The sequence below is a fragment of the Pygoscelis adeliae genome, unplaced genomic scaffold (assembly GCF_000699105.1).
Source record: "Pygoscelis adeliae isolate BGI_AS28 unplaced genomic scaffold, ASM69910v1 Scaffold156, whole genome shotgun sequence".
NCBI classification, from domain to species: domain Eukaryota; kingdom Metazoa; phylum Chordata; class Aves; order Sphenisciformes; family Spheniscidae; genus Pygoscelis; species Pygoscelis adeliae.
In genome coordinates, this window is record NW_008825016.1 from 387,283 (window position 1) to 414,381 (window position 27,099).

Here is a 27,099-nt window from a genome sequence, read left to right on the forward strand (position 1 = left end):
TCAGAACTCTGGAAAAACGTTGCTTAATCCGAAGTTACTCTGGCTCTGCATCAAAGTTACGAGAGCTGTCTGTGGAGCATTGGCTTGAGGTTGCTCCTCTGCAAAATAGCCCCAGAGATGGCTGGGCTCATAAACCCACAGAACAGGGGACTCATTGTGCTCTGCGACCCAGAAACTTTCATCTCCCTCCTCCTCTATATAGGACAGGAAAATGTGAGCCACAAAATCCATGAGTAGCAAATTAAACAAATGCCAGGATCCTAGGTTTAAAGAAAAACAAAAATAATTTTACCAACCTCTTCATTTGCTTATCTTCATGATGTGTTCTTTTTTGAAGGGCTTCATTATAGCAACAGGCTAGACAAAGTACCAGACTAGCAATCATCAAATAGTACTTACAAAATTATGTACTTCCAAATATCACAGCAAAATAGGCACCAGCTGCAGATTTTAAACATAAACAAAAGCCTTTTCCCCTTATTTTAGCTAGAGAGGAAAGTGTACTTGTGTTTATTCGCTTTCCTGTTCAAGTTCTTCCCCCACATTCACTGCTACTACAGGGCTTATCAACAACCACATATCATCCCCATTCTCCGCTCGGTCAGATAAATAATTCCGCCTCTTCCCAAGCAAACTCTCCTACAGATGTCTGTATGTCTTGTATCTATGACATTAAGTGGCCTACCTTGCAGCTTGGGGCATAGCTGCTGAAAGCCAAGAGAGACTCACTGAGGCCATTGACTTTTGAATCATACCTTGGTTGAAAGCCCTTACAGTAAAGAGTAGGTCTTCTTCCATGCCATAGATCTGCATAGGAATTCATCAAGCAATTCATAACCTCTGCGTCCCACAAACACATTTACATGGACATCAGCAAGGAGATACCACAATTTATGTGAACGACCAAGGTTTACAGAGCTTTAAAAATGAAAAATACTGTCTCTTTCGATATTACATGTGTCTGAGAAGCTGCTGCTTCTGCTGTTTGTCCTTTTGCGCATCTTTAAATTATAGCAAAGGAAGTGGAAGTACTTGTTTATCTACGGGACAAGGAAAGGGACTTCTATACTTGGAGTTCAAACTGTACAGACCTGACACCAGTAGTCCATGAGTGTTTCTAACAGTCTTACAGGATTTTCAATATATTCAATAAGACTAAGCATGAAACAAAAGCTACCACTCCAGCTGTCCCCTGGGATAATACAAAGGGACACAGGTTTGAAGAGGGAGTAGGCTGAAGCAGCTTGCTTGCGAAAGAGGAATGTACAGGTCACTGTCCAGCCAGCGTGGCTCAGCAATACATCCCTGAATGCCTCGGAAGGGAGACCGGTAAGGAAATGGAGGTGTACCAGCTGATGTGAAGCTCTGTGATGGAGATATGTAGAGGCACATTTGCTGGAGAGGAGGTGGAGCTGAAAGAACTGTAGAGGTCCCATTAGCTCCGACCGCTGTAGCACACTTGCCCCCTGCTGCCTTACAGGTAGCACGGTTCCTCTGATCATACTTGGGCATCACCTGTGTGGAGGCTGGGCTGGAAAAGGGTAAAAGTCAATCCTAAATTCAGAAGTGTTTGGTTTTGGTACTGGTATGTGGTTTATTTTGGGGGGGGGCACACTGCATTAACATGATGCTCACCCATTTCCCTAAGTAACTGTGTTTCCTCAGTGTGGTTGCTGCATATTTCGACTTGCAGGATGCCCTCCATTCCTGAAAGAAATGCTGAGATTTAAGAAATTTCTGAAAAGCAATGACCCTGAGTACAGAACTTCTACACCAGATGGCTTGTTAACGTAATGGCTTCAGCCTTGTCCACTAAAACTCAAAATCCTACTGGAATAGAAAGATGGGAAAGAAGGGACATTGATAGGTCATATAGCCCAACATCTTAAGGAACCAAGGGTATTAAGAAAGAAGATAATAATGATTAATTGGAGCATCACAGAGAAAGATTAAAAGACATTTTTTAACTCTCATATGTGAGAATAAATTTAATCCTAGTGTTACTGATGTATAGTAGGAAGACTGTCATAAGTGGGATGAAAATATCATTTGTAACTAGTTTAAGGAAGGCTCAGCAGAGGAAGAGATGCTCTCCATCAGTTGCGTCCCCAACCACCGACAATTGCAGGAGGCAATTCATTAAACTCTTCTTGTGGTTGAAGGAGGGAAGAGGATTTCATCATCGTGGGGAATTTCAATAAACATTATCCTTCCAGTGCTGTACCTGGAATTAATTCCTAATTTCCTCGTTGCCCAAAATATTGCATGTAACATTGGAGAGTTTTGTGCAGAACTCCTCTGGAGAGAGAGAAAGGAACGATTATTTTATTATTACTGTAATGCAGCAGCTGATGGACAAGGGACCCTACTGTGCTATGTTCCCCGCAGACACAGAACAAAACTGTGATCCTGCTCCAGAGAGTTTGCAATCTAAATATAAGGCAAAAGGTAGCAGCTAGATGCGGAAAAGGGGTGCGCACATACATGCACAAACACTGACATTAGCGGGGGAAGAATACTGAAGAATACAAAAGGCAGCAACCTTAACATACCCCTTTGTTATGTCTTTGTAGGAAACACATGAAAGTACGGTTTTGAAGGGGAATTTCAAAGAAGATAATGAGGTTTTCTTTGGCTATTTGTGTGAAGCCCCATCCAACAGAAGAGGAAAAAATATGAAGGTGCTCCTTTGAAAATCTAAAAAGCGGTTCATACAGTTTGGGAGCAGATGCTACTCACAGGAGATGGTGCATTTCTGCAGAAGAAATAATAGAGAGAGCCTCTGAAAGGTTTTACAAATGAAGAGAAGGGCAGGTAGGGTTGATGCAATGTAGAAAGAGAAGAGACTGAACTGATTCAAGGCGTGGTTGTACCACTTCAAGCCACTTGGAGTGAATGTGACTGCACAGTGCCTTTGCTTCTCTTGCCTTGCACTAGCGTGGGATGGATTTGATGCTTGACAGCTCAGAGCCCTAAAACAGAGAGAAAACTAACCCAGCTAAAGGAGTGACTAGTTTTCAGTCAGTTTAACACCTTAAACAGGCTTGCTGCTGGCTAGGCAAGCACTTACGTCGGTGTAAGGCATAAGGAAAAGGAGCATATAGCTCTTGTCAGAGGAACTGACTGCCTTTTTGGCAAGTAGTTGCCACAGTGGCTCTGCTCTGGCTGTATTATACAGGAGGAACCTGAAGGACTATCGATTATTTCTATCACTTGAGAGATCTGGAGGTTTTATGGTTTGGGATATTAGTGGCCCCAGCTCTTCATCACACCCTTCTGCTGGGATGTGCAGCTTTTGCAGGGAGGGAGAGCAGAGGCTCATATCTCGGGCTGCTGTTCCCCATATTTCCACAGACAAATGATGGCTTCTGCAGAAGGAGGGAGTCCTGCCCTTCCCACCATCTCCAGCTGCATGCTCCTACTTTCCTCCTACAGTTTGGATCAGAAAACAAATCTGGTTGAAAACTAACTGTTTCATTTCCCTGACCTGGCTAGCTACATCACCAGGCGAATGGTGCTGCTTGATGCAAGGAAGGGAGTAGGAAGAAGTGATGCCCTTATTGACTGTAGCGTGAATTTATGTCAGTTAAAATGATCTGGTGCCTCTGCCGTCTCAGGGCAGAAAGGGGTGCGTCAGATGAGAGTCACAAAGATCCTACTTACCAAAACTGTCTGCGTAGTTGAGGGTCATAGCCTTGCTTACTGCACTCAGTAGGAAGTTCCATCTCAGCTGGAAATCTGATGCCACTTTTCTAAACTCCTCTTTACTCCTGCTTGGCTGCAGATAGAGGAAAAAATTGCTTTATGATAAAGTTGGTTAAAAGAATTCCTTATTGTGTGGCAGAGTATTTCCCTGTACAAACTGCATACAAAGGTGGAACAAACAGGGGTTTTTGTTAGAATCCTAAAATAACTTAGGTTGAAAGGGATCTTTGGACATCATCTAATCCAACCTCTCGCTCAAAGCATGGCCAGCTTTGTTCAGGCCTTGTCCAGCCAAGTTCTGAATACCTCCAGGACGGAGATTCCACAGCCTTTCCGGGTAACCTCTTCCCATGCTTAACTACTCTCACGGTAATTTTTTTTTCTTTTTATCTATTGGAAATTTACTTGTGTCTATTGCCTTATGCCCTGTAACTGTTAACCCCCAGGAAAAGTCCTGCTCCATCTTCTCTGTATCATCCCATGAGGTAGCTGAGGGTTCTATGAGATGAAGGCACCACAGAGCTGCAAAGTACTATTCTTAATTAAAAAAAAAAAAAAAAAAAAGGGGAAATAATCAAGCTAAAAAAGTACAGTTTACCCTGCTTCTTCAGAAAGGGGGGGGGAGACTTTAACCACTGCCCAGACCCAAATTAATTGGTCTGGCAACCAACCAAACGCAGTGGTGCCATCAAGCTACTGCTAATTCTGTGTCAGTGATGCAACAGGGGTGGTAGAGTTGGTAGCCGATGGGAAAGTGCATATGCGAGGACGATCATACTTGAATCTTTTGCGAGAGCTAGAGACATTGTACTAGAAATTATCACTCTTCTACTACCTGCTAAAAGCCAACAGTTTCATGAATCAACAATTTCAGGAATCATGAAGTGTTCTCTTCATTTTTACTCTTCCATTTTACGCTTCATTTTTCTTCTGAAATTTGGTTTATTAGGGACTCTTAGAATATGCGTCTACAAAATGAGAGCAGATACTGAAACCGCCCGAGTGGATATGCGCGCAGAAATATGCTTGTAGTTGTTTGCACAGATGGAATTTTTGTGTGACAATTAATTCTCCCTTTTACTGCAGCATGCATAAATGGTATTTCTGCAAATCTGCAGTCTGGTCAGGTTGCTAGTGTACAATGTAGCTCCTGCAGACTAGTGACAGTCAGCATGTAGCAGGATAAATGATGTGATCACTCCTTCTTTTCTGAAATTACTAAATTTTATACCTGAATGACAAAAGCCTGAAGATTTGAAGACACACAGTTCAGGAGAACACGAATATCTGTGGAAGGTGCCAGCAAAGACATTAAGTCATTCAAACCTATGAAATATAGAAGGGAGATCATTACTTGAAGTGATTGGCTTGCTTTTTGGTTTGTTTCTTCATTTTTTAGCTTTTTTCCTTTTATCTTTAGTTTAAAATATATTAAGACATCTGTTTATAGCGTTATGATTAATATAATCATACTGTTCCTTAAGTGAGGAATAGTACCCTACTTTGAAATCAGTCAGAATTCATATTTTTGTCCATTTCCACCATATCTACACTGACCTAGTCATCATGGCAAGAATAAACACCTCAAATGCAAAAGCTGGAATTTGGTTATATGCAATACCAACTTATTTATCTGAGATTTTATGTGGTTGAGAAAAAAAAAATCTTGTTTTATCTGTTGAGGGGGAGAAAACAGTTTTAAAACAATAACAGAAAATACAGAATATTCTGTAGACCATCAGAAATGTAAATTATATTGCCACATACCAATGCAGCTGTTACCCCAAAGGCCTGGAACCTGCCACCCCGTGCCAGATGGTACACTATTGCACCTCTCTGAATTTATACCCTTCTAACCGAGATGTCTTCCTTCAAGAAGGCATAAGGATAGGGGCTGTGAAACCTTGCTTATTATAAATAACAATTTGGAAAAGCAACGAAAATAGAGAATGCAATAAATCCCCCTTGGAAAGAATACAACCATCATTACTATGACAAGCAAATGTAATAAAAGCGTTCTGCGCAGCGTTTTTGATTTTAAGCTGTATATAAATATTATTTAAATTGTTGTCCTGCAAGTTCTGTGAAGAAGGCAAATTAATATTCATGCTGAAAGCAGTCAACGGAAAGGCTGTGGCGCATCCCTTGTCAGCAAGCAAGTCGGTGGCGGGCCAGGAACAAAGAGCTGAGGTTTCCCCCGTCAGTTCTGTGCACGGCCTCGTCCAACTTGGCCGTCTCTTGCTAATAATTTAAATGGCAGCCCATTAATCTAAAAATTAACTTGCCATTATGTTCCCATCCTTTTTCATTAAGCTGGCAAATGCATTATGTCATGGCTGCATACAAACTGTGTATTTTATTGTTTACAGCAGCACATCGATCCCACAGGCCGCAATACAGCAAAAGGACACGAAAGCTGAAAGGCCAATAGTCCTCGTCCAGTTCAGCATACAATATTAAAATCTGGCCACAAGAAATGATTTTGTGTACTTCGATTAATAACAGTGGAAAATACAAAATGCAACTCTTGGAAACTTCTTTTTGTCAAAACGATAAAAAATGAACATGCCCGTTCGTCAACCTTCTTCTAGAAGATATACATCATTTAGTAACACAAATCCCACTCCTGCTGCCACAGAAAGCTTTAAGAGAGAGTCAGAAGGGAAAGCCTTTCATTCTTAACCTTTAAAATTAAAAGGATAATATTACATGCTGCGTTCTCATTTTTATTGGCTCTTTTCCAGTACTTCGGGTTACGGCAAGACTGCAATTCCCATTAGGGCAGATGCCATGAATAAACAAGAGGAAATACTGGAGCTTTAACAATGGCAAGCAAGGGCTTCAGTGGATTTCAGCAAAAAAATATTACATTTGAGTTCTATGTCATTCTGCAGCTCCTCCCGATCCCTAAACTTCTTTTGAAAGAGGTTTCCAGGCACATCCAGAAATCCCTGATCGATGACAGCATGCAAGTCTGATCGCAGAACAGTGACTTTGCTGTTGCTGTTCAAGACTGTTCTCATTGTCTATAGAGAATAAGAAAACAGTTAATGCCTTTCATTTTCTCAAGCCCTTAACTCAGTCAAAAAGCTTCCCTTATTCAATACTAGACTTTATATAACCAGTCTCCAAATTGGGAAAAAAAAAAACCATAAAGGAGATGAATCTTAAGTTGTCTTCAAAGAGTTTTTTGTTCTGGGAGATACTCTTTTCAACGACACTCTGTGTTGTTGTCTGTGGCGGAACAGACAAGGCTAACATGCTTGAAGTATCTGGGCAATTGCCTGGGCAATTGGTTTTGCCTAGAGTTATTATAGTTAGGCCAAATAACGGTATTTTGTCTAAAATCTGGACTGGTGTATCGGGGCTGACATTCCCTCAATGTTACCTGTCCTTCGTACATGTTTCAATTAAATTCAGAGGCAAGTTCTCTCAAGTTGCCCAAACCTTTGAGAAGGTAAAAATAACATTAGAAATATGGTATTAGTTAAAATAATATTAGTTGGGATTTTATCCCATTTATCTGCTTATGAGTCATTTGTGAATGAATCTTGCTTCATATTTGTCCCAAAAAGTATTACTCACACAGATACTGCAAACAGTTTTCAGCCTAACATTTGATCCTCATGTCTTCACTTTTTTTTTTAATTAATTGCTAATATCACATGGTATTGCTTCAGATTCTTGATGAAATGATGAAAACAGTGAAGGAAGTTAAACCTGAATCCGTTAAAATTTGTTAATCCGTACATTTAGTCTCTCACTTCCATACTGAAATCAGTAATATCCTAAAGTCTTTGTTGAATTTTGGGCTTTTATATGAATAATCCACATCCAGATGGGCTTTACAGAGGGAAAATATTTTTTGTAAAATTCAGAAAAACTTCAGGATTCATAATCATTCTAACAAATCCCATTCACCAGGTGCTTACCATGACCCCACAAGCAGCAGTGAATGCAGCTGACTGTTTGTTTGCAAACATAATTCCCAATCTAGCAATTTTTCTTTTTCATCATTCTGCTAACTTTACTGAAATACCAAAAGCACTCTGATTCTCACTCAGTAATCCCCTTCAGCTAAGTTAAAGACAAAGTCTTTTTTCTTATTTTACTTGGAGTTTCCAGTGTCAGAAGAAGAGCTGCTGCTTGCAACAAGAACACGCGACCCAAAGGCTGGGAGGTACCGGGGCAGTATCTTCAGTACACTGCTAGCACCCGACTCCATGCCCCAGTGTTTTAGGCTGGTCCTTTTAGCCATTGCACTTCACTATGCTAAATATAATTCTCTCAATGACCGAGAGCCAGCTCAGACAACACTTAAATACAGCTTACCAGAGGCAGGAATCAGCCCCAGGGAATGACAAGCATCATATTCATATTCCTTTCTCGCAGGGAATTTGCACCTTTTTATGCTCTAATTACTTCTGCATGTTCAGGTACTAGCAGCTGTCAGCCTGCTTTATCTACTCATGATGGGAAAGTTACTTTTTTTTCTTTTGAATGCTGACCCTGCCAAAATTGTTTGTATTTTCTCACCAGGTGGCTAAATTATTGCAAAGTACTCTACAAGGGACGGTGTGATTACACCGCTCAGAGGCTGCAGCTGCACCGCTCCTCAGTAGTACTTCTCATTAGGAGAGCTCTCACCTGCTTTGACCATCAGTCTCTAGTTGAAATTCAGGTGTGTTTTAGACAGAGAAAACTGAGAATGATGATTCGAAATATCAAATGAGTCCTGTGTGAGAATATGAGATAAACTTCAGCTTCGGATAGAAATAACTGAGGAAGGATGTGATGGAGGTTTGCAGGGAGTATTGCATGAAGAAGGGTAGAAATTTTAAAATAATGAGAGTATTTTTTCACACAGCAAATAATCAAGCCCTGGAACTCACTACCCCAAGATGTTGTGGATGCCAAAATCAAGCTATTAAATACCAAGATGTGGGTATAACCTTCATCTCAGGTTGCTGGAAGCCAGGAGAGTACAATGGAGGAGGAGCGAGGTATCACTTGCTCTACTCATACCTACTTCACATGAGCATCTGATGAGGGCCACCAGGGGAAACGGGATACGAGTCCACACAAGCCTAGGATCAGGTCTGACCGACTAAAACACTCAGCGGTCCTTTCTGAGGGATGTCCACCTCCCCATGAAGCATCTGCGTGTTTCTCACAAGCTGCAAGTTGTGATGTTCACACTTGCGGTGTTCAGCCAACCATTTTCTGGTGTGTGTTGGACAGGAGGATGCATTTGCAGGAGAATGTTTAGCCGGTGTTTATTTCCTACCCTGTTTTGCTGGAGCCCGGTATCCATGGCTTTGGCAAGGTCTCTAACAGAAGTTGTAATGGAGGCTATGTGACCGCTGAAAGACTATGGGGATGCTCGTTTACAAGACTTGCATCATTTCACTTATTGAAACTATTGTTTTTAAATTGCAATGGGACTAATCATCAGGTACACTGGAACTCCTTTGTCCTTCCTTTGTATTTTAAAGAGGCTCTAGAGAAGGTGCAAACATCATTTACTTGTGCGAACAGTGCCAAGAGCTCGTTAGCATGAACAGGAGCCAGGCTCAGAATGTGCTCGGCTGTAAGCGTAGATCGGACCCAGATTCTCAGATCTGCGAGGTTCGCTTTGTGCTGGTTAAACAGCATAAAGGGGATGTAGAGCAGCCAGAGGCTGCTGCTAGGGAATTCCCCCCGACCAGGCTGAAATTCTCTTGCCCTAAATCTTGAGGGTGTAAATTCAGTGTTGACTCTGCAGCATTTCCACATGTTAGGAATAGGCAGGAAAGAAGCAAAAAGCTACAACCAGCCCCTTGATATCAATGCTCGAGCACAAGAAGAATGATGCAGAGCCCGAGTGCGCAAATCAAATGACTGGGAATAGCTGGCACTTGCAGCCTTGCTGGATCACGTTCTTTGATGCATAAGAAGCACGGTTTAGAAGCACATGGAGCTGAGCTTTTCAAGTATTTACTATCTCCAAGGGCTGCTGCAGTAAATGGGAACTGCGAGTGCTCAGCACCTCACAGAAGTCAACCTTTTGCCCGTGTTAGTGCACCGATGCATGTTTGTGCATTATTATTATTTTTAAAAACTTTTCAAGAGTGAGGTGTGTCTTTCGTATGTTGCTGGTGATGAAGTTTTCCCATAAAGAAAAGCTACATTTACTAAGGAAGAACGTGACACTGCTGTGCAGTCCAAGAAGCCACACTTCCCTTCCTCCCTCCCCTTTATTTTGGGGACACAGTGTAGTGATTTGAGCCAGGTGGCAAGTTGGGAAAATCTTGTACTTGGTGTTTGAAGAAGAGAAGGCAGTATACCAGCTGTTCTCTTCTGCTTTCCTCTCCATTCGTGACCTATCTGTTCTGTCGTGGCCCGGACCACCTCAAAACCCAAAGTTTTGGAAGTATCCAAGGACACCAATGGAAGGAAGGCTGCAGGGAGGGTATGTTATAATTATGCAGCACTGAGTAAGTACAGGCTAATGAAACAATTTACTTCACAGTGTTCAAAGGGTTAAAAATATGCAGCTCCTGGATGCATCTCCTTTGTCACTGTAGCTGAATGATATTGTAGAGGCAAAAAGCAGGCAGAGATATTAATTGTTAGAGAGATTTTTGTCTTCCCAAGGAAAAAAGCCAGTCTGAGTGATGACCCTGAGGAGGAAAGTTCAGAGGATGCTTCCCTACAGCGCTCCTTCCAACACCGTCTGGTCAGAGGATGGAGAAGATTTTGCCAGCTGATCCCTGGGATCCATGGAAAAGTCAGGGTCTCGTGCCCTTACAGACCTCACACCCTGCTCCCTGACCTCGCAGCTTCTCTGCAGCCGGCAAATTAGCAATTTCCCTTGTGCAGGCTGCTGCAGCACTCGTCAGAGAGAGTGGTCAGGGCACTACGTAAAACCAATTTTAGAATCACTCCAGCATGTGCTATCTGACTGGCTTTCGCATGGCTGAGCGGAGATACTGGAAACTGTCATCTGACCCTTCCAGCTGCTGTGATGTTCTCCTCTCCATGGGGAACCATTGACCATATCTCAGAGGCTTTCACGAATCCATAGGGAGCAAAAGGCCCCCTCAGCAAACTTACAGTGCGGGAAGAGATGGGTAGGAGGGGGAGCATGATTTGGACCATGGTCAGTATGCAGCTAATAACACCTGTGCTGCTGCTGTTGTCCTTCAATGGGGCATCTCATAAATAGTCCAAACTGCAGATGGGCTTCTTGAGTGAATGAGATGCCCAGCTTTTTTGTTTCACGGATTCTGGAACATACCTTGGCCATGTTAGAAAGGTCTGTCTTTCTCCTGAGTCTTTTTATAAACACTGTAACTTCTGTTAAAGAAAAAGAGGCAGATGTTTCATATCCTTAATATTTTACAGTCTAAAGATGTTAATGAAGACAGATCTTTTAAGTTAGAAAGTAGATCCCTAGGGGAGCAAGAGGCTAATGGAGGGCACCGCGGGGGCACTGAGCCAGCATTGTGGGCTGGGCTGGGGACCCTCGCCGTTCAAAGCTTGCAAGCAGAAGCTGCCCAGGTCACCACTCTTAGATCACTGCAAATATGTGAACCCGTAACACACAGGAAAAATGCTCCTAATATTTTTTACATGAAATACTTCTTAATCAAGACTAATACCCTTTTACATGTATGGTTTAAGGTGAACGAAAGCAACATTAATTCTAAACCTCCTATATTTTGATTAGAGTTTACATTCCAACCTTTATGCGTCTGTAATTCTGCAGCCACTGTTAATAGCAGTTTCTTTGGTTCTATTTTCTCCTGTTTATAACGTGTTGTAATTAGGACAAGCATGGTCCAAGAATATATTTTTTAAGAATAAAAAATAATTCTTTCATAGTTACAGGAAAATTGAGTATAAAGCAACTTACAAACTTCTGTAGACGGGCAATGGTTTTCAAGTGAAAATTTCTGTTTCTCTGAAGTTTGTACAAACCAGAAAGACCAGGATGCATATACAAAGGGTCACAGCTGAATGATTACAGATACTTCCATGCACACACATGTTAAAAACACATTACTAAGTTTGCTCTGTCAAGCATTCAAATGTAAGAAATGCCAGAATGAAGACTGTCTGCAAGTCTTCCCTGAGCATATGAATGCTCATACAATCTTTTGTCTACACAGGAGCCCTGCTTTGCCACTGAGGAGTTGGTCTTCACTCAGTGAGCAACTGAGCAACATTACATTTTAGTCAGAATCTTCAGCATCATTTATAAATATATGTATGTACGTACATATTTACAAACACACACATATACACACACCTTTGTATAGTAGAGATTTTTTCAAATCCTCCTCTAATGACAGAGTCATAGTTTCCCTATGGGTCTATGGCTTTTTTTCCCTTTATATTGAACTGCACTATAGCCATTAATTAATTTATCTGCATAAAACCACTTGTAAGGTGAAGAGACAGAACAATACCTAAATTTCAGAGGGCAGACTGCATATTATTCAGTCATCTACACAGCCAAAGCAATCATGACAAGAGACAGATCTTTAAAAAGATTCAAGTACACCTTAATTTACCATGAATTGGGAATAATTTGGGCTTAAATTTGTTCTCACACATTATCTGAGACTATTTGTTTTTAACTGTATCCCCACTAACTCTAGTCCTCACTACTATCGAAGTTACATCAGCTAGAAAAGTTTTTAAAATAATTTCTGTGAGAGTCTTGTAACACAATCTTCTCTGCAGTTTAAGCAAAGATTATTTTATGAAAATCTCTCTATTACTGAAACATACCTTTAGACTTGGATGTTTGGATCGGTAATGGGAACTCTTCCAAGGCATTAAGCAGCCAAAGTTCAACATTTTTACTGAACAATCTGATCGACTTCATGTGTTGCACAGGCACCTCCTCCAGGAAATCGTGAAGGAGGATGTTCTCCATTTCCTAGAATACAAATTCAGGATTGATTCATACACACACGATTGGTGTACTACAGATATTTACAGCAGCATGAAACAAAATTGTATTGGTAGCTTAAATGTAAATGTAAAGAAGCCCATTTTTTCCTTCCAATTAAGCAATAGCTAAGCTACATTTATTAGCAGAAGGAAAAAGATCCTAACAATAAACATCATTTCCTGAATTAATTACTAGACACTACTTAATGAGCTGCTGTAAATAAGAAGCAAATTATTTTGATCAGAAAATTGCATATTTCTGTGTGCAATGTCCCCGAGAAATGCACTAGTGTTCTCAAAGGAAAAATAACTCTCATAATTTAGAAAACGGTTATCAGTCAAAATTTGTCACATAACCTCATGCCAGAACCACAGGCCACATTTATAACAGCATACTCCACTGATACTAGAGACTTTCACAGGAATATATAGCAGCAAAATGGAAGTTATCTCAACTTGGAAGTTATTCCACTGGCTCCTTTCAAAATCCATACTGTGCTGTCTCAGAAGAAGCCAAAGAACAGACTCGAGGTATGAACGAAAATCCCACTGTACAGCACACAAGAAACAGCTGGCCCTTCTCCTCAGGTAGCACTACCAAAAAGACACAAACACATAATAACATAATTACAACAAAGAAGTGTGTCTACAGTACCTTGAATAGCTGCCTGTCATAGCTTTTGAACAGCTGGCATACATCTGGCAAGGACATAAGTGCTATTCTTTCAGGCTGCAGAGACCTCCAGAATGACATGATACAGTCTTCCACCTGTCGCACAAAGTCCTTTATGAATTTTCACTGATTTTACACTTGTGAAATGTGAAGTGTAAGTCAGTAAGACAACACACACAAGCACAGAAGCAAAAGAATGACCGTGGAGCTGGGCTTTTTGCCTGGCCCCATCCTGGCCGGGCTCCAGCGTAAGTGGAAGCATCCTGGGGAAACAAGCCGAACCTCACGAGGCAGCATAAGAAAGAGGAAAGAAAGAATTGTGCCATGGATATGCGGAGATAATGAAAGATACGTGTCCATGGCCTTGTGTTTTGTGCTGGGCTCAGGATATGCCTACAAACTCGGACTCTCAGAGCATGTTGTGTTAGTTAAGAATTCCCGAATAATTTGACTGAATGCTCCTTTTGTCTATAAATGATCACCTACCTTAGATCAAACCATCAAGTAAATAAGCTACACAGAAACAATTTTACCCTTCGAGTTGTTTGCTGTCATCAGAATGGGTGTTATTAAAGCAAAGGCATACCTTGTCAAGCTCGCTCTTTCTCACCATATGTAAAATATCTTGACAATGGCTGTAGTACTCATTGGCAAGCAGTACAACCTGGAGAAGGTGACCAAAAAGAGGGTACAAAAAGATCACACAGGCAAAGAGCTAACTCGTTTGATGACCAAATACTTGAACGTACCATTTGGTAGGGGTATTTCTTCCCTAGCTCTTTCTCCCAAAGATAGAATCTGCTGAATTCAGGCCAAGGGTACTGAAATCTCTCTTGTTCAGTCTTCAGATAAACGACAGATGGAGAACAGTGCAAATTCTTGCTCTCAATGCATCAGAATTTATTTTGAACAATAAAAAAAAAAAATCACAATTATCTTGTCAGTTCTGTTAAAGGTATTAAGTACTTTCTCGAAATTGTATAACATGATTTTTTAATAAGATGTATTTCTTTAGAGGAATGCTTGTCCTTTTTTTTAGAAAGTAGGGGTGGATGAAAGAAACAAGCATGGCTGACTAAATATTTAAATCCTAAACAGCACGTGAATTTCTTTTCAAAACCAGTGAATATTTAATGCTATACATATCTTCCACATATATTTTCTATAGCACTCGTGTCACAGTTGTAACCTTCTAAATAAGGCTGCAGATAGCTGGCTGTGCTGTCGGGGTGACAGAACATTTCTCATCAGCTGTCATTACATCCACTTCAGAGTACTCATTACCGCACCCGAGTGCTCGGTAAAAAGAAGACAGATATCCAGTCTCTCCTTTTTTCCTCACTTCGGCCCACATAAGTTTGTTGCTCGTGCTCGGCTGGCTGACTTCCAACCACCCCGGCGTCAAGCCGTCCCACGGCAGCACGCTTATGGGGGAACTGCCCCAGGTTAGCCTCGCGTCTGCCCTTTTCGGTGAGCGGGGGTTGCGCTCTTTTTTCTTAATCATTTCCTAGCATTTAAATACTTATCGTGCCAATAAACTCTGAGCGCACGGAAAAGACACCGGCTCAGCAGCATGAGGGTCTGCTACCATGGGCCTCAGGCAAGGAAGGCCGTGCCCCACGAACTCCCCTAATATTCAAAACCTGGGCTGTCAGCCACAATTTCCGCTCTCAGCACAGATAAAATTATTTGAGCCGACGTTAAGACAACAAAAACATTTAGCTACCAGGTGAAATAGGAGTGGGGGAAGTAAGCATTTAGTGAGATTATGCAGACAAAGATTATTTTGAAGAAGATGATGGGTTAACCGTATTTCACCACACATATTATATAGCAGTTCTAATTAAACACACAGATAGACATTTTGTTATAAGTCTAATGTATCCGAAACTCACTGTTCTTTTTTTTTGGCTATTGCTCTTGTAACCAGCTGCATCTCCATAACTGCAGGCATTCCCACTGTGGTAAAATATACAACAGAAAAAAACCCTTTAAAAAGCTTATCAATTTATTCTGTATTTGGTAAGAAAATGAGCTCAAACTGCATAGAGTGCACTAGGTTGGAGCACTGTGTTGGGGAAACAAACCCTGCTCTCCTTTCTGTCATTCAGCAGCCCCACGATTTTCTAACAAGTCTGAAGACCAATTTCTTAATTTTAAGATAAAACTGAACCATTCGTTATAAAGACGGCAAGGTATTAGCCATTTAACAGTGCAATGTCTTCCAACTTCTTGCAACAAAATCGTGGGTTTGTATTTGTAGTTGCAGTTCATTTGGAATGATAATAATAATTATAAACACGCAAATAATGAAAGCATAATCATCCTTGTACTTTGATTTCACAGTAATTACATTTTCTGCACCCTATATCAGTTTAGATGGCATTTTGTTTCTGACTTTCCCCCATTTACTTTGCAAGCCTGCCGTGATGTTCCACGCGGTCAGAATTCACCGGGACCTGCAGAGGCTTGACCACTGGCTTTTGGCTGGAAAGCCAGGGTTGCAGGCACAACAGGCTGCTTTCTCGCTTTGCCACCCCCTACCTCTCTCCCTGCCCCTTTTGCTGAGGCTAATCCTACGGGAGGGAGAGGCAATGTTGCTAGCAAAAGGGACGTGCTGTGAGAGTTGGATTCCTCCAGCCAAGCCCCCATCTGCTGCCGACACCTGCTCACTGTCTGTGAAGGCATTTCAAACTCCAGGGCCCTTTTGGACTCGGCCGTTTTGAAGGGTGAGAGGCAGGGGCTGTGTAGAAAATGTGCTTCCACTGGTGACTGCCAACACTCAGGCTATCTAATCAGGACCCGGCTACTGGGTTTCACTGCTGTGATGTATTATAAACCAGGGTACCACCATACGTCCTGAAGGGACAGAGGACAAAACGTGACAGCTTATCTGCTTGGAAACTCAAGCCACTGAAAATGCACCCTCTCGCTCCTCTGCTGTCCACAGGACCGACCCTTGCCACCTGAAAAATTACCTTTCCCTCTGCCACTGCTCTCTGCCATGAAGGCGGTGCTCCAGCGAAACAACCAAACTGGCTGCCCAAGACAGGGCACAACATTCATGTTGGGTATGTTTGGTAACACTATTGACTCTTTCTCCCAGACATTTTAGAGTTGGTGGCTGGACAAAGGGAAGAATGTGCAAGCAAGTAGAGATGTTTCATAACGCTTCTTTCAAATGGGTCCTTCCTGCAGATTTCTAAAGACTGTGAAACAAAATTAATGAATATTTTCCAGCTCCTCCTCTCCCCGAGAAGGCGGCCAGCTGTATCTTCTGCTGCTGCTGCTATGGCAACACATATCAGCATCTCTCTCCTCTGGTGGGCTGGCTCCTGGCGGCAGGCTGGATCCCCGCTCCCCCCTGCGCAGGGACGGCGAGGTGCGAGAAGGGGTGCTGCGTGGGTCCTCTCGCGCCCCAGCAGCCAGCCGGGAGCTTGGTGACGATTAAGGGCAACCACCTACGGAAACATCTACGTGGTCCTGCTGTTAGCCACGGGGCTTCGGACTCACCCAGTGCCTGTAGAGGTGCTCGGCTGCCAGGCAGAGCTGCTCGCTTCCCCTGGAGAGCGGTGCCTGGGTAAAGACAGGACACACAAAAGAGGAGGTGGGTGGGAGAAGGGGAAAATGGGTGTCAGCAAAATCACAAGGAGTTTCACCGCGTCTCTTGCAGAGTTTGGATGACGCTATGGGGTGGGAACTAGAGCTAAAACGGAAAATACAATGGTGGGGATGACAAAAAGACTAACAGAGGAGGCGAACGGGAAGGACAAAGGAAAAATGAAAGGAGGGAGGGTGGTGAATGTACGTGCTGTTGACCATCAGATTACACTGAGATTAGAAAAACTAATTTGCTAGAATCATATCAGATTTTTTTTTAATTAAAAAGTCATGGGTTTGCTTCACTAGAAAGTCAGAAGCCCAAACCTTCCCTATTGCTAGAACCAAAAAGTAACTCTTACGCAGCCAGAACTCACTGGCATTTTTTTAACACTGCCGTACTCCAAGCCTCCTTGATCTGCCAGAGCAAGTACCATTTTAGGGAGAGCTTGTCCTCAAAGCTCCCATTCCTAAAGGTTACCCTATTGTAACACAAATCAGTAAAATACCAGATTCCCTTACATCTCTGTAATACATTTGGAGACCTCATTGGGTACAGTTGTGTTTATTTACGCTACTTTCACAACACCATCATCAGAGTTGCAGTACACGTATCTTCAAAAAATCCAAGATTTCTAACCAAACCAACTCACAGGTGCTGTATAAGAGCATCCTCATCACTCCAACTCAGCCAACAGACACATCCAAGACCCCGCTGACTATCAAAATGCAAATGCCCTCTTTGTAGTCAAAGGCAAACCATTAAAATCTTACTGCCGTTTCTGTTATGCACCGACAAGCAAAGCTCCCAACCTGCCAGAGCCTTCACAGGCCCAGTTCCTCACTACCAGCACCATGTCAACTGCCGACTATCTTAATACGGTCAAGAAATACTCTTTTCAGTAATTAGAGAGAGTGGATCATAGTTTTGAAACCGTCCCTTTCTTCACCAACCCACAGGTTGGGTGGATGTGTTGGTCTCTCAACTGGGCTCCCGGCTCCATCTTCCCCTCAGGTAGATGCACCAGAAAAAGCATCTGCATGTTGGACTCTGTTCAGGCATGGGAGGGAGCAACAGTTATTTAGGACATTCCCTATTCAAACAGACATCCCCTGTCTGCCAGAGGGAAGTGGCAACAAGCCAGAGAAGTATATCCCATTAGCTGGGTCTGGTCCACACACCAGCATTTGGACTGCACTGAAATGGTATATTAAAAATCTTCTTCACTGTAATTTGGAAATTTCCACACCAACGCACTCTCAAAAATTGAGATGTTATGGGTCAAATACCCCTGCTGCAGTTATACGATTACCTCTGCGAGAACAAAATTTGTTCTTGCAGGCAGAAAATTCTTCAAGTTTTCATTACTCTTTTCCTAAATTTCCATTTTCCAATTAAAAAAAAATCTAGAATTTGCCATTGCTGGCTTTATCAACTTCATTGGATCATGAAAAATTAATTCTGATTTCAAAAAGTACTGAACCCTACTGAGAGGACAGTAAAGATGAGGTATTTCCTTGATGCGTTCCTATTTATTTGCAAAGAATGTACAAAACTCTGAAGACAGATGGAAACAAACTTGCTTATTTGGTCGAAGCTTCTGCTTATTTTGCATGTGGCCTAATTATTAGCACAGTTATGCGCTACTCATGCTTCTCTGGCTGTGTTTTGTGCTTTTTTTACTGCTTTCTCTCCATTTTTTCCTGCTGTCCTTTATCAGACACTAAGAAGTAACTGTGACACCCACCCAGCCGCCCAGGTGTTGCGGGTGTGCATGTTGGCTCGGGACAGGGACGTGTGGCAGCATTTAGAGTGGAAGCTGTTCTGATTTCAACTGTCAGGCTTCACACAACAGCTTAGTGACTTCTTATAACTATCTTAAATGAAGGAAGCGTCAGACAAGATAATTTTGTAGTTAAGAGACTTTTCTGTTGCAACTAGAAAGATGATCTTTGTCTGAATATGATCTTTATATTTTGATTTTTTTTTTAATCTGAAAAGTTATCCCAAGAAACTCTTATCAAGATCATTAGATGGCTGGTTGATGTCAGCACTTTCCCTCGAATACACCTTCTTTTCCTTGGTTTGACCAAATTAAATATAGTTTTTTAGGAGTAGGTGTCCAGGCAGACACCTCTGGCAGCTGATGGAGAAGGAGAGGGAGGCTTGCAGCCAGTGCAGCAGCTCCCCTACGGTTAAGCATGGGCTATAGTGTGTTCCCCAGCCGGTCAGGGAACGTGGCTCGTTTCCATGAGGGGGGCCAAGGACACAGGCTATGCTGGCATACGTGGTGCTTCTGGCTCCCAGCAGTGGCTAAAGGCTTTGTTTCTGCACCTGGCCTGGACTTGGCCAACATCGCTTCTTTGGTTCCTCCTACTTTTTTGTAATTTTCCAGCATGTTTCTATGCTGGGAGGGAAAAGAGCAACAATTCAAATTGTTCTGTTCTCTCTCTCATCTCTTCTACAGCCAGAACTAGCAGCTCTTCTACTGCACCCAGCGAGACTGCTGTTTTCAAGTGTCGCTGCAGGAAAACACCTTCCTTTCCCTGAAGAAGAAATACCAGCAGAGAGGCATCCACAGACCTGCAGTGTTCCTTGAACAGTGGCCAAGACCTTTCCTCGTTACAGACGTAAAATCTTAGGCCTCTTCTGGTTATACTGGGTGCCCGGGTAGCGAGGGATATCACTTCAGTAAGGGTCTCATGGGAAACGAGCCTCGAGTTGCCTATAAATAATTTGTTTGGTCTCACAACAACCGATTGCCACTTGATCATCTGCAGAACCTGATCCTCTGCCCTGTCCCATTCTTTAGCGTCGTCACTCTATGGACTTCTGCAACTTTACTCTGCTGTAAGACCCGTGGAGAAGGGCAATAAACCTATGGGTATAATTTTCCCGTTCTCTCGCAGAGCATGCATTCAATCAACTATCATGTAAAATATCACAGACACTGAAACAGCTTTCATCATCACCAGGATATCTGGATGCTTAATAGGCTGATTTGTATCCCTCTAACTTTCATGCTATAGAAAAATACCCGTATCTCCATTTTAAAGAATGGAAACCAAAGTACAGAATTTATCCGTATACACATTAAATTCATGTACAAGTCTGTAAGAGAGTGAGGTTATGAGCCTGGTCTCCAAAGTCCAAGGCATAGGCTGCACCTATTTTTCTTCTGTGCATTTAAAAGGAGTGTAAAACTGCTAAGGGGTGGCAGCATTTCCCTTCCTTTTTTCTGGGGAGAAATGCAAGCCTGTGGTTTCTTTATCTCAACCATGAGCTTAACCGTGAGAACTCTTCCTCGCCTGCCTACAGCTGGAACGTGCTCATGTCTACAGTTTAGTCTGCCAAAGTATCTTACATTCATCAATTATTTTCAGACTTTTACTTTTTGCAATGAAGTTATACTCATCTTATACATTTTCTAATTGTTGTTTCCTTACAAGAGGTGATTTTAAAATCTGAAATTTTAAAACAAAGTAAAGGAAGTATTTTCAAAGTAATATGCCTCATTGTTTCAAGTAGTAAAAAACCCCAGATAGCATGAGTGCATGTAGGACTCTTCAAAACAGTGCATTTGTACTTCAATACATGTCTCTTCAGCCTACTGTTTAATACAGAAGGCGCTACAATGTCATGAAGCAACTGTCAGTATGTTTATTTGAGCTCCCATTATATTATTTGAGCTCCCATTATATTATTTGAGCTCCCATTATATATTATTTGAGCTCTCAATATATTAAACTCCTCTTTTAGGTTTGGCATGGGCTCCTGCTCTTAGGGTCTACATGGCTAAAATGTCCAATTCAAGGAAGTCTGATTAGGCAGGGCATGTTTTCAAAATGGAGCTTCTCTATTAGGACACAGCACTTAATGGCACAGCACTTTTATAGTGTGTATAATAATAAGAAAAATATGATACTGTTGTCAATGTTCAACAGATGATTTACAGACTTTTATACACAGACAATATGTAGACTGTCATGTGACATCTTATGATTAAAACATATCATTAAAACATTTAAAAAACCAAACCTGTGATAATTTTTTTCAGACAGAAGAGAGCAATAACGTGCATAAAAGGAAGAATTCTTCTTGATAGCTATTCCATCATAATGATACCTAGAAAATTAAAAAAAAAATTATGAATTGACAAGCATATGATTTTCAACACATCAGCAAATAATTCATATTCCTCCTTTGAAAGCAGATGATCATCCTATTTAAACAAGAAAAGACCAAGTAAAAAAAGCTACATTTGTTTTTTTAAATTGTCTTGAAAATGTATTTTTCCCAACAGAAGATAGTTGCACAAACTCTTTACAAACTCTTTTTAACTCTTTTTGCCCTGGAATGATACCTTCTTCTAAACGAACAAGCATAAGCTGGTGCATGGGGTGCAACAGATTTGTACAGGACACCTTGGGAAATCAGGGACCAGAGTCCCAGCTGATAGAGGACCCCGTATCCCCATGGAAGTTGAAGGATTTAGTGCAGCCATTCACGGTAGCTTAGGGACCGGGTGGCCCATCGGTGGTCATGGCAAGCTAAAACCCAAGAAACGCGCCAGAACTTCTCTAAGGTTTATCCCAACCTCGGTGAGCAGCGGAGTCGCCATCACCGCTACCCAGGTGCTACCAGCTGGCTCTCACCAGGCTGGGTCACTGGGAAGCCAGGGGAGCAGTGCCCTGGTTTCGGGCCACCAGCAGCCAGCAGAGGGTAACCTTCTGCTGACGGGAAGAGAGAGCGCGGAGGCTGGGGGCTATCACGCACCATCCCAAATCCTGCCAGCTATGAGGAGAAGCCTGGGAGTGTCTGTGGTGAGGCACTCCCAAAATAAAGGATCTCGCTGGATCAAGCTGATAGCAAGTCCAGACTAGTGGAGAAAAGTCGCAGATCAAGTAAGGGCATGTCAGTCTCAAAGCCTGTACTTAGCTACTCAAAATGCTTGTAAAATTACAGTGTCTCAATGCCCTTAAAACGTCCCTTTTTCCAGTCTGGATGTTCAGAGTGTGATTTTGAGTTTGGACATTGAATCGATGAACGAGTATCAAACTCTCTGTGCTCTAGAAGAAGAGAGGGAAAGGAAAAGAAAGGACATGCAGGAGGAGGATCTGAGGTGGCCTGATTTAAATGGTTTAAAACTGTTTACAACATTTCCATTGACCACCAGTACATGCTGGGTCACTCCACAGATATGTGCAAGGATGAAAAACACAACACAGACATTAATCACAGCTGCCACCCCTGTGCATCCCGGAGCCAGGCTTTCCTGACCTGGTGTCTCAAAAGCTCTGAGTAAGGTTGTGATGTCTGGCAGATGCCTCCTGCAAGCCATGCTGTAAAAGCTATTACTACTCAAAGCGCTGATTTTTTAAAAACCAGTCTGATCTGGAATTCATGCCCTACCAAAGCAGCTCTGATGTGGTGATTTTCATGGAATTAACTCTATTTTAATGTACTTGGTGACATCACGAATCGCTTTGGATCTTGCGACGTAATACAGACTTGCAACCAACGATTCAGCTGCTGTATTACAGTGGTGGAGCTGAACATTCAGTCATTTTTAAATTTTATTAGAACAGCTATAAATAAAATTTTTAAACAAAGGTAGCAAAACCAATACCTGGTACACCCTCTTGTGCCCAGCCTTCTTGTCCCCAGACCCGGGAAAACTAACCGAATAAGCTGAAAAAACAAATAGAAAATTAGAGATGCTTGGTAAATTCATTCTAAAACACAAAAGCGTATCTGCTACATTTTTTTCTCCTTAATCACTTCTTTTGCTTTCCATCATCTGCAGGCTAATACCTGTTCTTACATACCTCTCAAATGGTAACTGCTGAACTGAACTCAATCAGGCTTTTGTGGATCGAAATCTAAGTAATTTAAGGGATTACCTCCCTCAGGTAGGAAATTTTAGACTAGTCTGTTTTACCTTGCACTGAAACACAGCCAGTGCACACATCAGGAGACCACCCGCAGTCAGGTGGGGTATATCAGCTAGGGGAACTCGAAGGTGCCGTGATTCTCCAGTAGTCTGCCAGACCTGCAAGCCTTACTCATTCAAATAGGACTTACTCACACAAGGGACTTCGCCTACCCACTCATTCTTGCAAGGAGTACTTGCAGGATAGGGCATGACTTATCTGTTTTAAAAGGACCTGAATCACCAAGCTGCAAAGCAACCTTTTGACCACCGTGGTGGTAAATGTGAACTGAGGTCACGCAGCATCTGTCAAGGTTAGGCCCTACAGAGTAATAAGATACTTTCAGGGTAATAATCCACTTCACTATGATTATTCCGCATGAGCTCTCCTGTGAAGAGAGACTAACCCAGGACAGCTGGAGCTAACATTCCCTATATAGCAGGAACAGAGGACTGAGTACTCAGCATTAGCGAGGAGCGAGGCGAGCCTCCACTCAGCAGTGCAAAGTTTGGACTCCATGCAAAGTGCACTTTGCTGGTCCAAAGGCCTGCTAAAGGACAAATTTCCCCAACTCACACTAACACGCACCTCCAGTTTTAACGGCGTTGGAGCGGTCCTGTTCTTTGCACGTTTCTGCGTGCACCCACCCCAGCTGCTCTCTTTCTCAAGCTGCTGTTTTGGCATAATCCCATTTCCTAAAAGGACAGCCTATGACACTGGGGCTTCTGTGGCATGAGACACATTACTTCTTCCCACTGCCTCTTCTACAGAGGCAGCGGTGTATTTGGGCAGAGGGATAGGGCAGATGAGATTAGTAGTGTCTTAAATCATCACAGTTTGATTCACACGGGGCTTGACTGCAAAAGTCCTTTTAGTCCACACGCATGTAATGCAGTCAGGTTACTACAGCTCCATGAATTATTAATAGCTCAGGCCATTAGCTAGGCTGTGGTAACCAATGACGTGCACCTTTAGTTTAAACCAGCGTTGCTGCAGTTCCTGCCCTCCTCAGCCTCTTGCTGCACGGTCCCACCTCCTGCTGCAGAAGGAGAGACCATTTCAAGCCACTGGGGAGCTGCACCCCAGCTCGCTCACTTGGGATGTGTTAACTTGCACCGTAAGGCACTGGGTCGGCTAAGGCTGTGAGCAAACAGTTGCAAGCACCAACCTATAGCGGCTATGGCTCATCAGCTAAGCTCTTCTGCGTGACCAGACTCATGCTTCATCCATCCCAACTTAAAAGTAAAATGCATTAACTTAAACCGCAAGAAGGCTTAGCTTACAGGTGGTAACTCAATCATGCTGGAGCACCTGAAAGTGTACAGACAGGATGGGATTAATCTTACCTATGTGGTTACAAGTTAGAGACGTCTAAGCTAGTCGCTGCGGACTCTGCAGTCAATGGAGAAAAACAGGCAGTTCTGAGGCACATTTCATCTGAGCTGCCTGAGATGACTCATTTAGGGCGAGAGGAATCGTATGTAACTACTCACTTCTCTCCATTGACTACCAAGAGGTTTTAAGGTGACTTAGCTTCACGGCAGGCATCTACCCTGAGCCAGGCAAGTTCTACCCATGGGCTTGGCTGATGGGTGATGATCCATTAAGCTATGGTAATAAATCACACTGGATCACTCACTCAAATCTTAATTGTAAGTAAGAGTGATTTAACTTACCCAGTAAAAAAAATTAGATTCAACAGAATTGAGATAAATGATTCGTAAAACGATGTTATCCGCACAAATGAAATTGATTTCAGGCACAACTTTTACTTAAACTATTTTGGGTTTGTGTTAAACAAATGCTTAGTAGCTTCTACCATGGGCACTAATAGAATAATACTAGCGGTAAAAATAGGAACTTGTGAAAAAAAAGTCTTGAGCAACAAATAATCACAAGGCATTCTATCTTCCTTAATTTGTTAAATAAAGTTGAATAGCTATGAGTGTTCGTTGCAGTTGGGATTTCTAAGTGGTAATTGCTCTGTGGGTTGTACCAACCTCCATATATTAGACGAGTGGAACTGTTTAAAGGAGGTTGGGTTTTACATCTGCATTTGTTTTGCTTGGATGATTCTAGAACAACTTTTTTAGGGTGCGTTTGGAGCAAAATCTCCCCAAGTATACTTAAAAAGGAAAGTATAAAACTATGTAACAACCAAAGGGGTCTGTTAAAGACAGAAGAATCAGCTCCTCAGGACGAGTTTATGAACCTTGAGCTGTTTACCCTGGTAAAGCTTTCTAAAATATACTGGCAAAAGAAATCTTTGCTAGTGCAACATACACCGGTTCCCTGAAGAAAATAAACTCCATCACAGACAATACTTTTTCCTCTAGTATAACTGTGTCTACATGAGGGCTTACCAGAAATAAATTAGAAAAGACACAAGCATAATACATTACATATTCCTTCTTCTCTGTTATTTAATCTCTTTCGATATGCAGTGTGTATATTTGATAGTCACATTTTCGGTTTAGGTATATCTGCTCCTTATCTTATATATTCAATCTACTCTGTACCTTTCCAAAGGTGGCTGAATTTACTTGGTACTTGGAATTTGGACTGCAGCTTTCCATATACAACTCATATAGTAGCCAACGGGGTACAGTGCATCCTTCACACAAATAGAAATTATCAGCTATCCTTTAAAACAAAAACATCAATTGGTTTCTGTCAGAATGAGAAGAAAGAATTGTTAGCTTGTGATTTTAATAGTTCATCAGGTCTGCAGTGAACTCTGTAATAGTTACTCCAATTTTACAGAAGTGTAGAATCAAGAAGAGAGCTACTACTTTTATGTTAATCTGTATTCTGGGGAAAAAACGATGCCTCTTCCTATATATACATATATACATATTCTATGTTTGTTTTTAACTTTTTAAGTTCTACTTTCCTTGTTTCCAAAGTGTATGAGAGGTCATGTGAGACTCTGCTAAGAAATTAACTAGATCCCATTGTTTTTAATACGGAAATGCAACTTAGTAATATCATTATAACATTAACACCAGTACAGAAAGTATTAGCATCTCTCATACGGTAACACTTGTTACATCAAAGGATGTAACTTTGATCTTCTAGTTATAAAGGTCTCCACTATACCAAAGATAATAATATAAGCATTTTTCCATCTAAAATGTGCAATATGGTGTTTTGGGATGTAGAGTGCACAAACTATGAAGGACTAAATTCTGTTCTCATACAACCTCACTGAATTTAGCACAAGTTTAATCAGAGAACAGAATTTTAATTTACAGTTACTATGTGACAGAACTGCCAGGACTGGAACTGGTTAAGGTGTTTAAATACTCATCCTTTGGCCAAATCCCTTACTCATCCTACTTATCAGAATGGTCATAGTAAAGTAAATGCGACTACTTGTGTGAATAAGGTGAGGAAGACATAAACTTAGTTACTGATGAGCCTAAAATATTACCTTCACCGGAAAAAAAGGCCTTTAATTATGAGATAATGCCAATGGTTTCGATGTCAGAAGATAATAGCCTCCTGCAGTACAAATACAGGAGCAAAGCTGGAGCAAAGAAGCAGAGAGATCAGTTTTCAAATCATGACACACTGATCGTATGACAGTGTTTTCTTACTGTGACTCTGCTTCCGTTATACCAAATGATTTATGCATATTTAATTAATTTATCAGCTGAACGCTAGTGCAGCACAGTGCCAGTTACTCACTGCGTCTGTACTGATAATCGAGTTGGTTGGGAAAACAGACTTTTCGTCATCACCAGGTGAGATAAGCCGGTTGGATTTTAAATCAGCATCCTCTCTTTTATTAGCAGCCTGATTCCAGGCGACCCAGTGTTTATCTTTCTGTATTAGCGTATTGGCAGTAGATAGCGGACAAGGTCTTCAGCAAACTGGCTTGCTAGAACAGACTGAGCAAGAAGATAATCGCTGTGCAGTCTGACGATGTCTACCTCACCTTCTATTCGTGCCTCCTCCCCTTTCTCCGGGGAAGAAGGCTGACTGCCTCCCCCAGGTTTCCCTCTCCCTAGCAAAAGGCCCCCAAATGCCTTGCTTTTACCTCCTCAGAGCCCATCTTCTCACCCACCAACCCAAGAGGCTGGGGCTGCCAAGCGCCGGGGCTGAGCTGTGCTGGGCTCCCTGCCAGCTCCTCACCGCCTCCAACCCCACCACCTGACAGCAAACGCTTCACGGCTAGAAATGAGCAGGAACTTGCACCAAAGATAGGGGATCTGCTGCGTTAATGGGGTATTTCCCGTCAT

General features: G+C 42.1%; 1 protein-coding gene across 1 annotated transcript; it reads right to left on the reverse strand.

Moving 5' to 3' along the window:
- On the reverse strand, positions 1 to 27,099 carry RFX8 (RFX family member 8, lacking RFX DNA binding domain). The gene is made up of 15 exons (XM_009326287.1): positions 27,011 to 27,099; positions 25,375 to 25,498; positions 22,552 to 22,613; positions 20,961 to 21,047; positions 16,835 to 16,897; positions 15,217 to 15,280; positions 14,071 to 14,199; positions 13,908 to 13,985; positions 13,304 to 13,417; positions 12,484 to 12,634; positions 10,985 to 11,043; positions 6,575 to 6,731; positions 4,937 to 5,031; positions 3,664 to 3,778; positions 1 to 260 (listed from the first exon to the last, which is right to left on the reverse strand). The coding sequence occupies exons 1-15, from the start codon at positions 27,097 to 27,099 to the stop codon at positions 1 to 3; spliced, it is 1,647 nt and encodes a 548-aa protein (XP_009324562.1).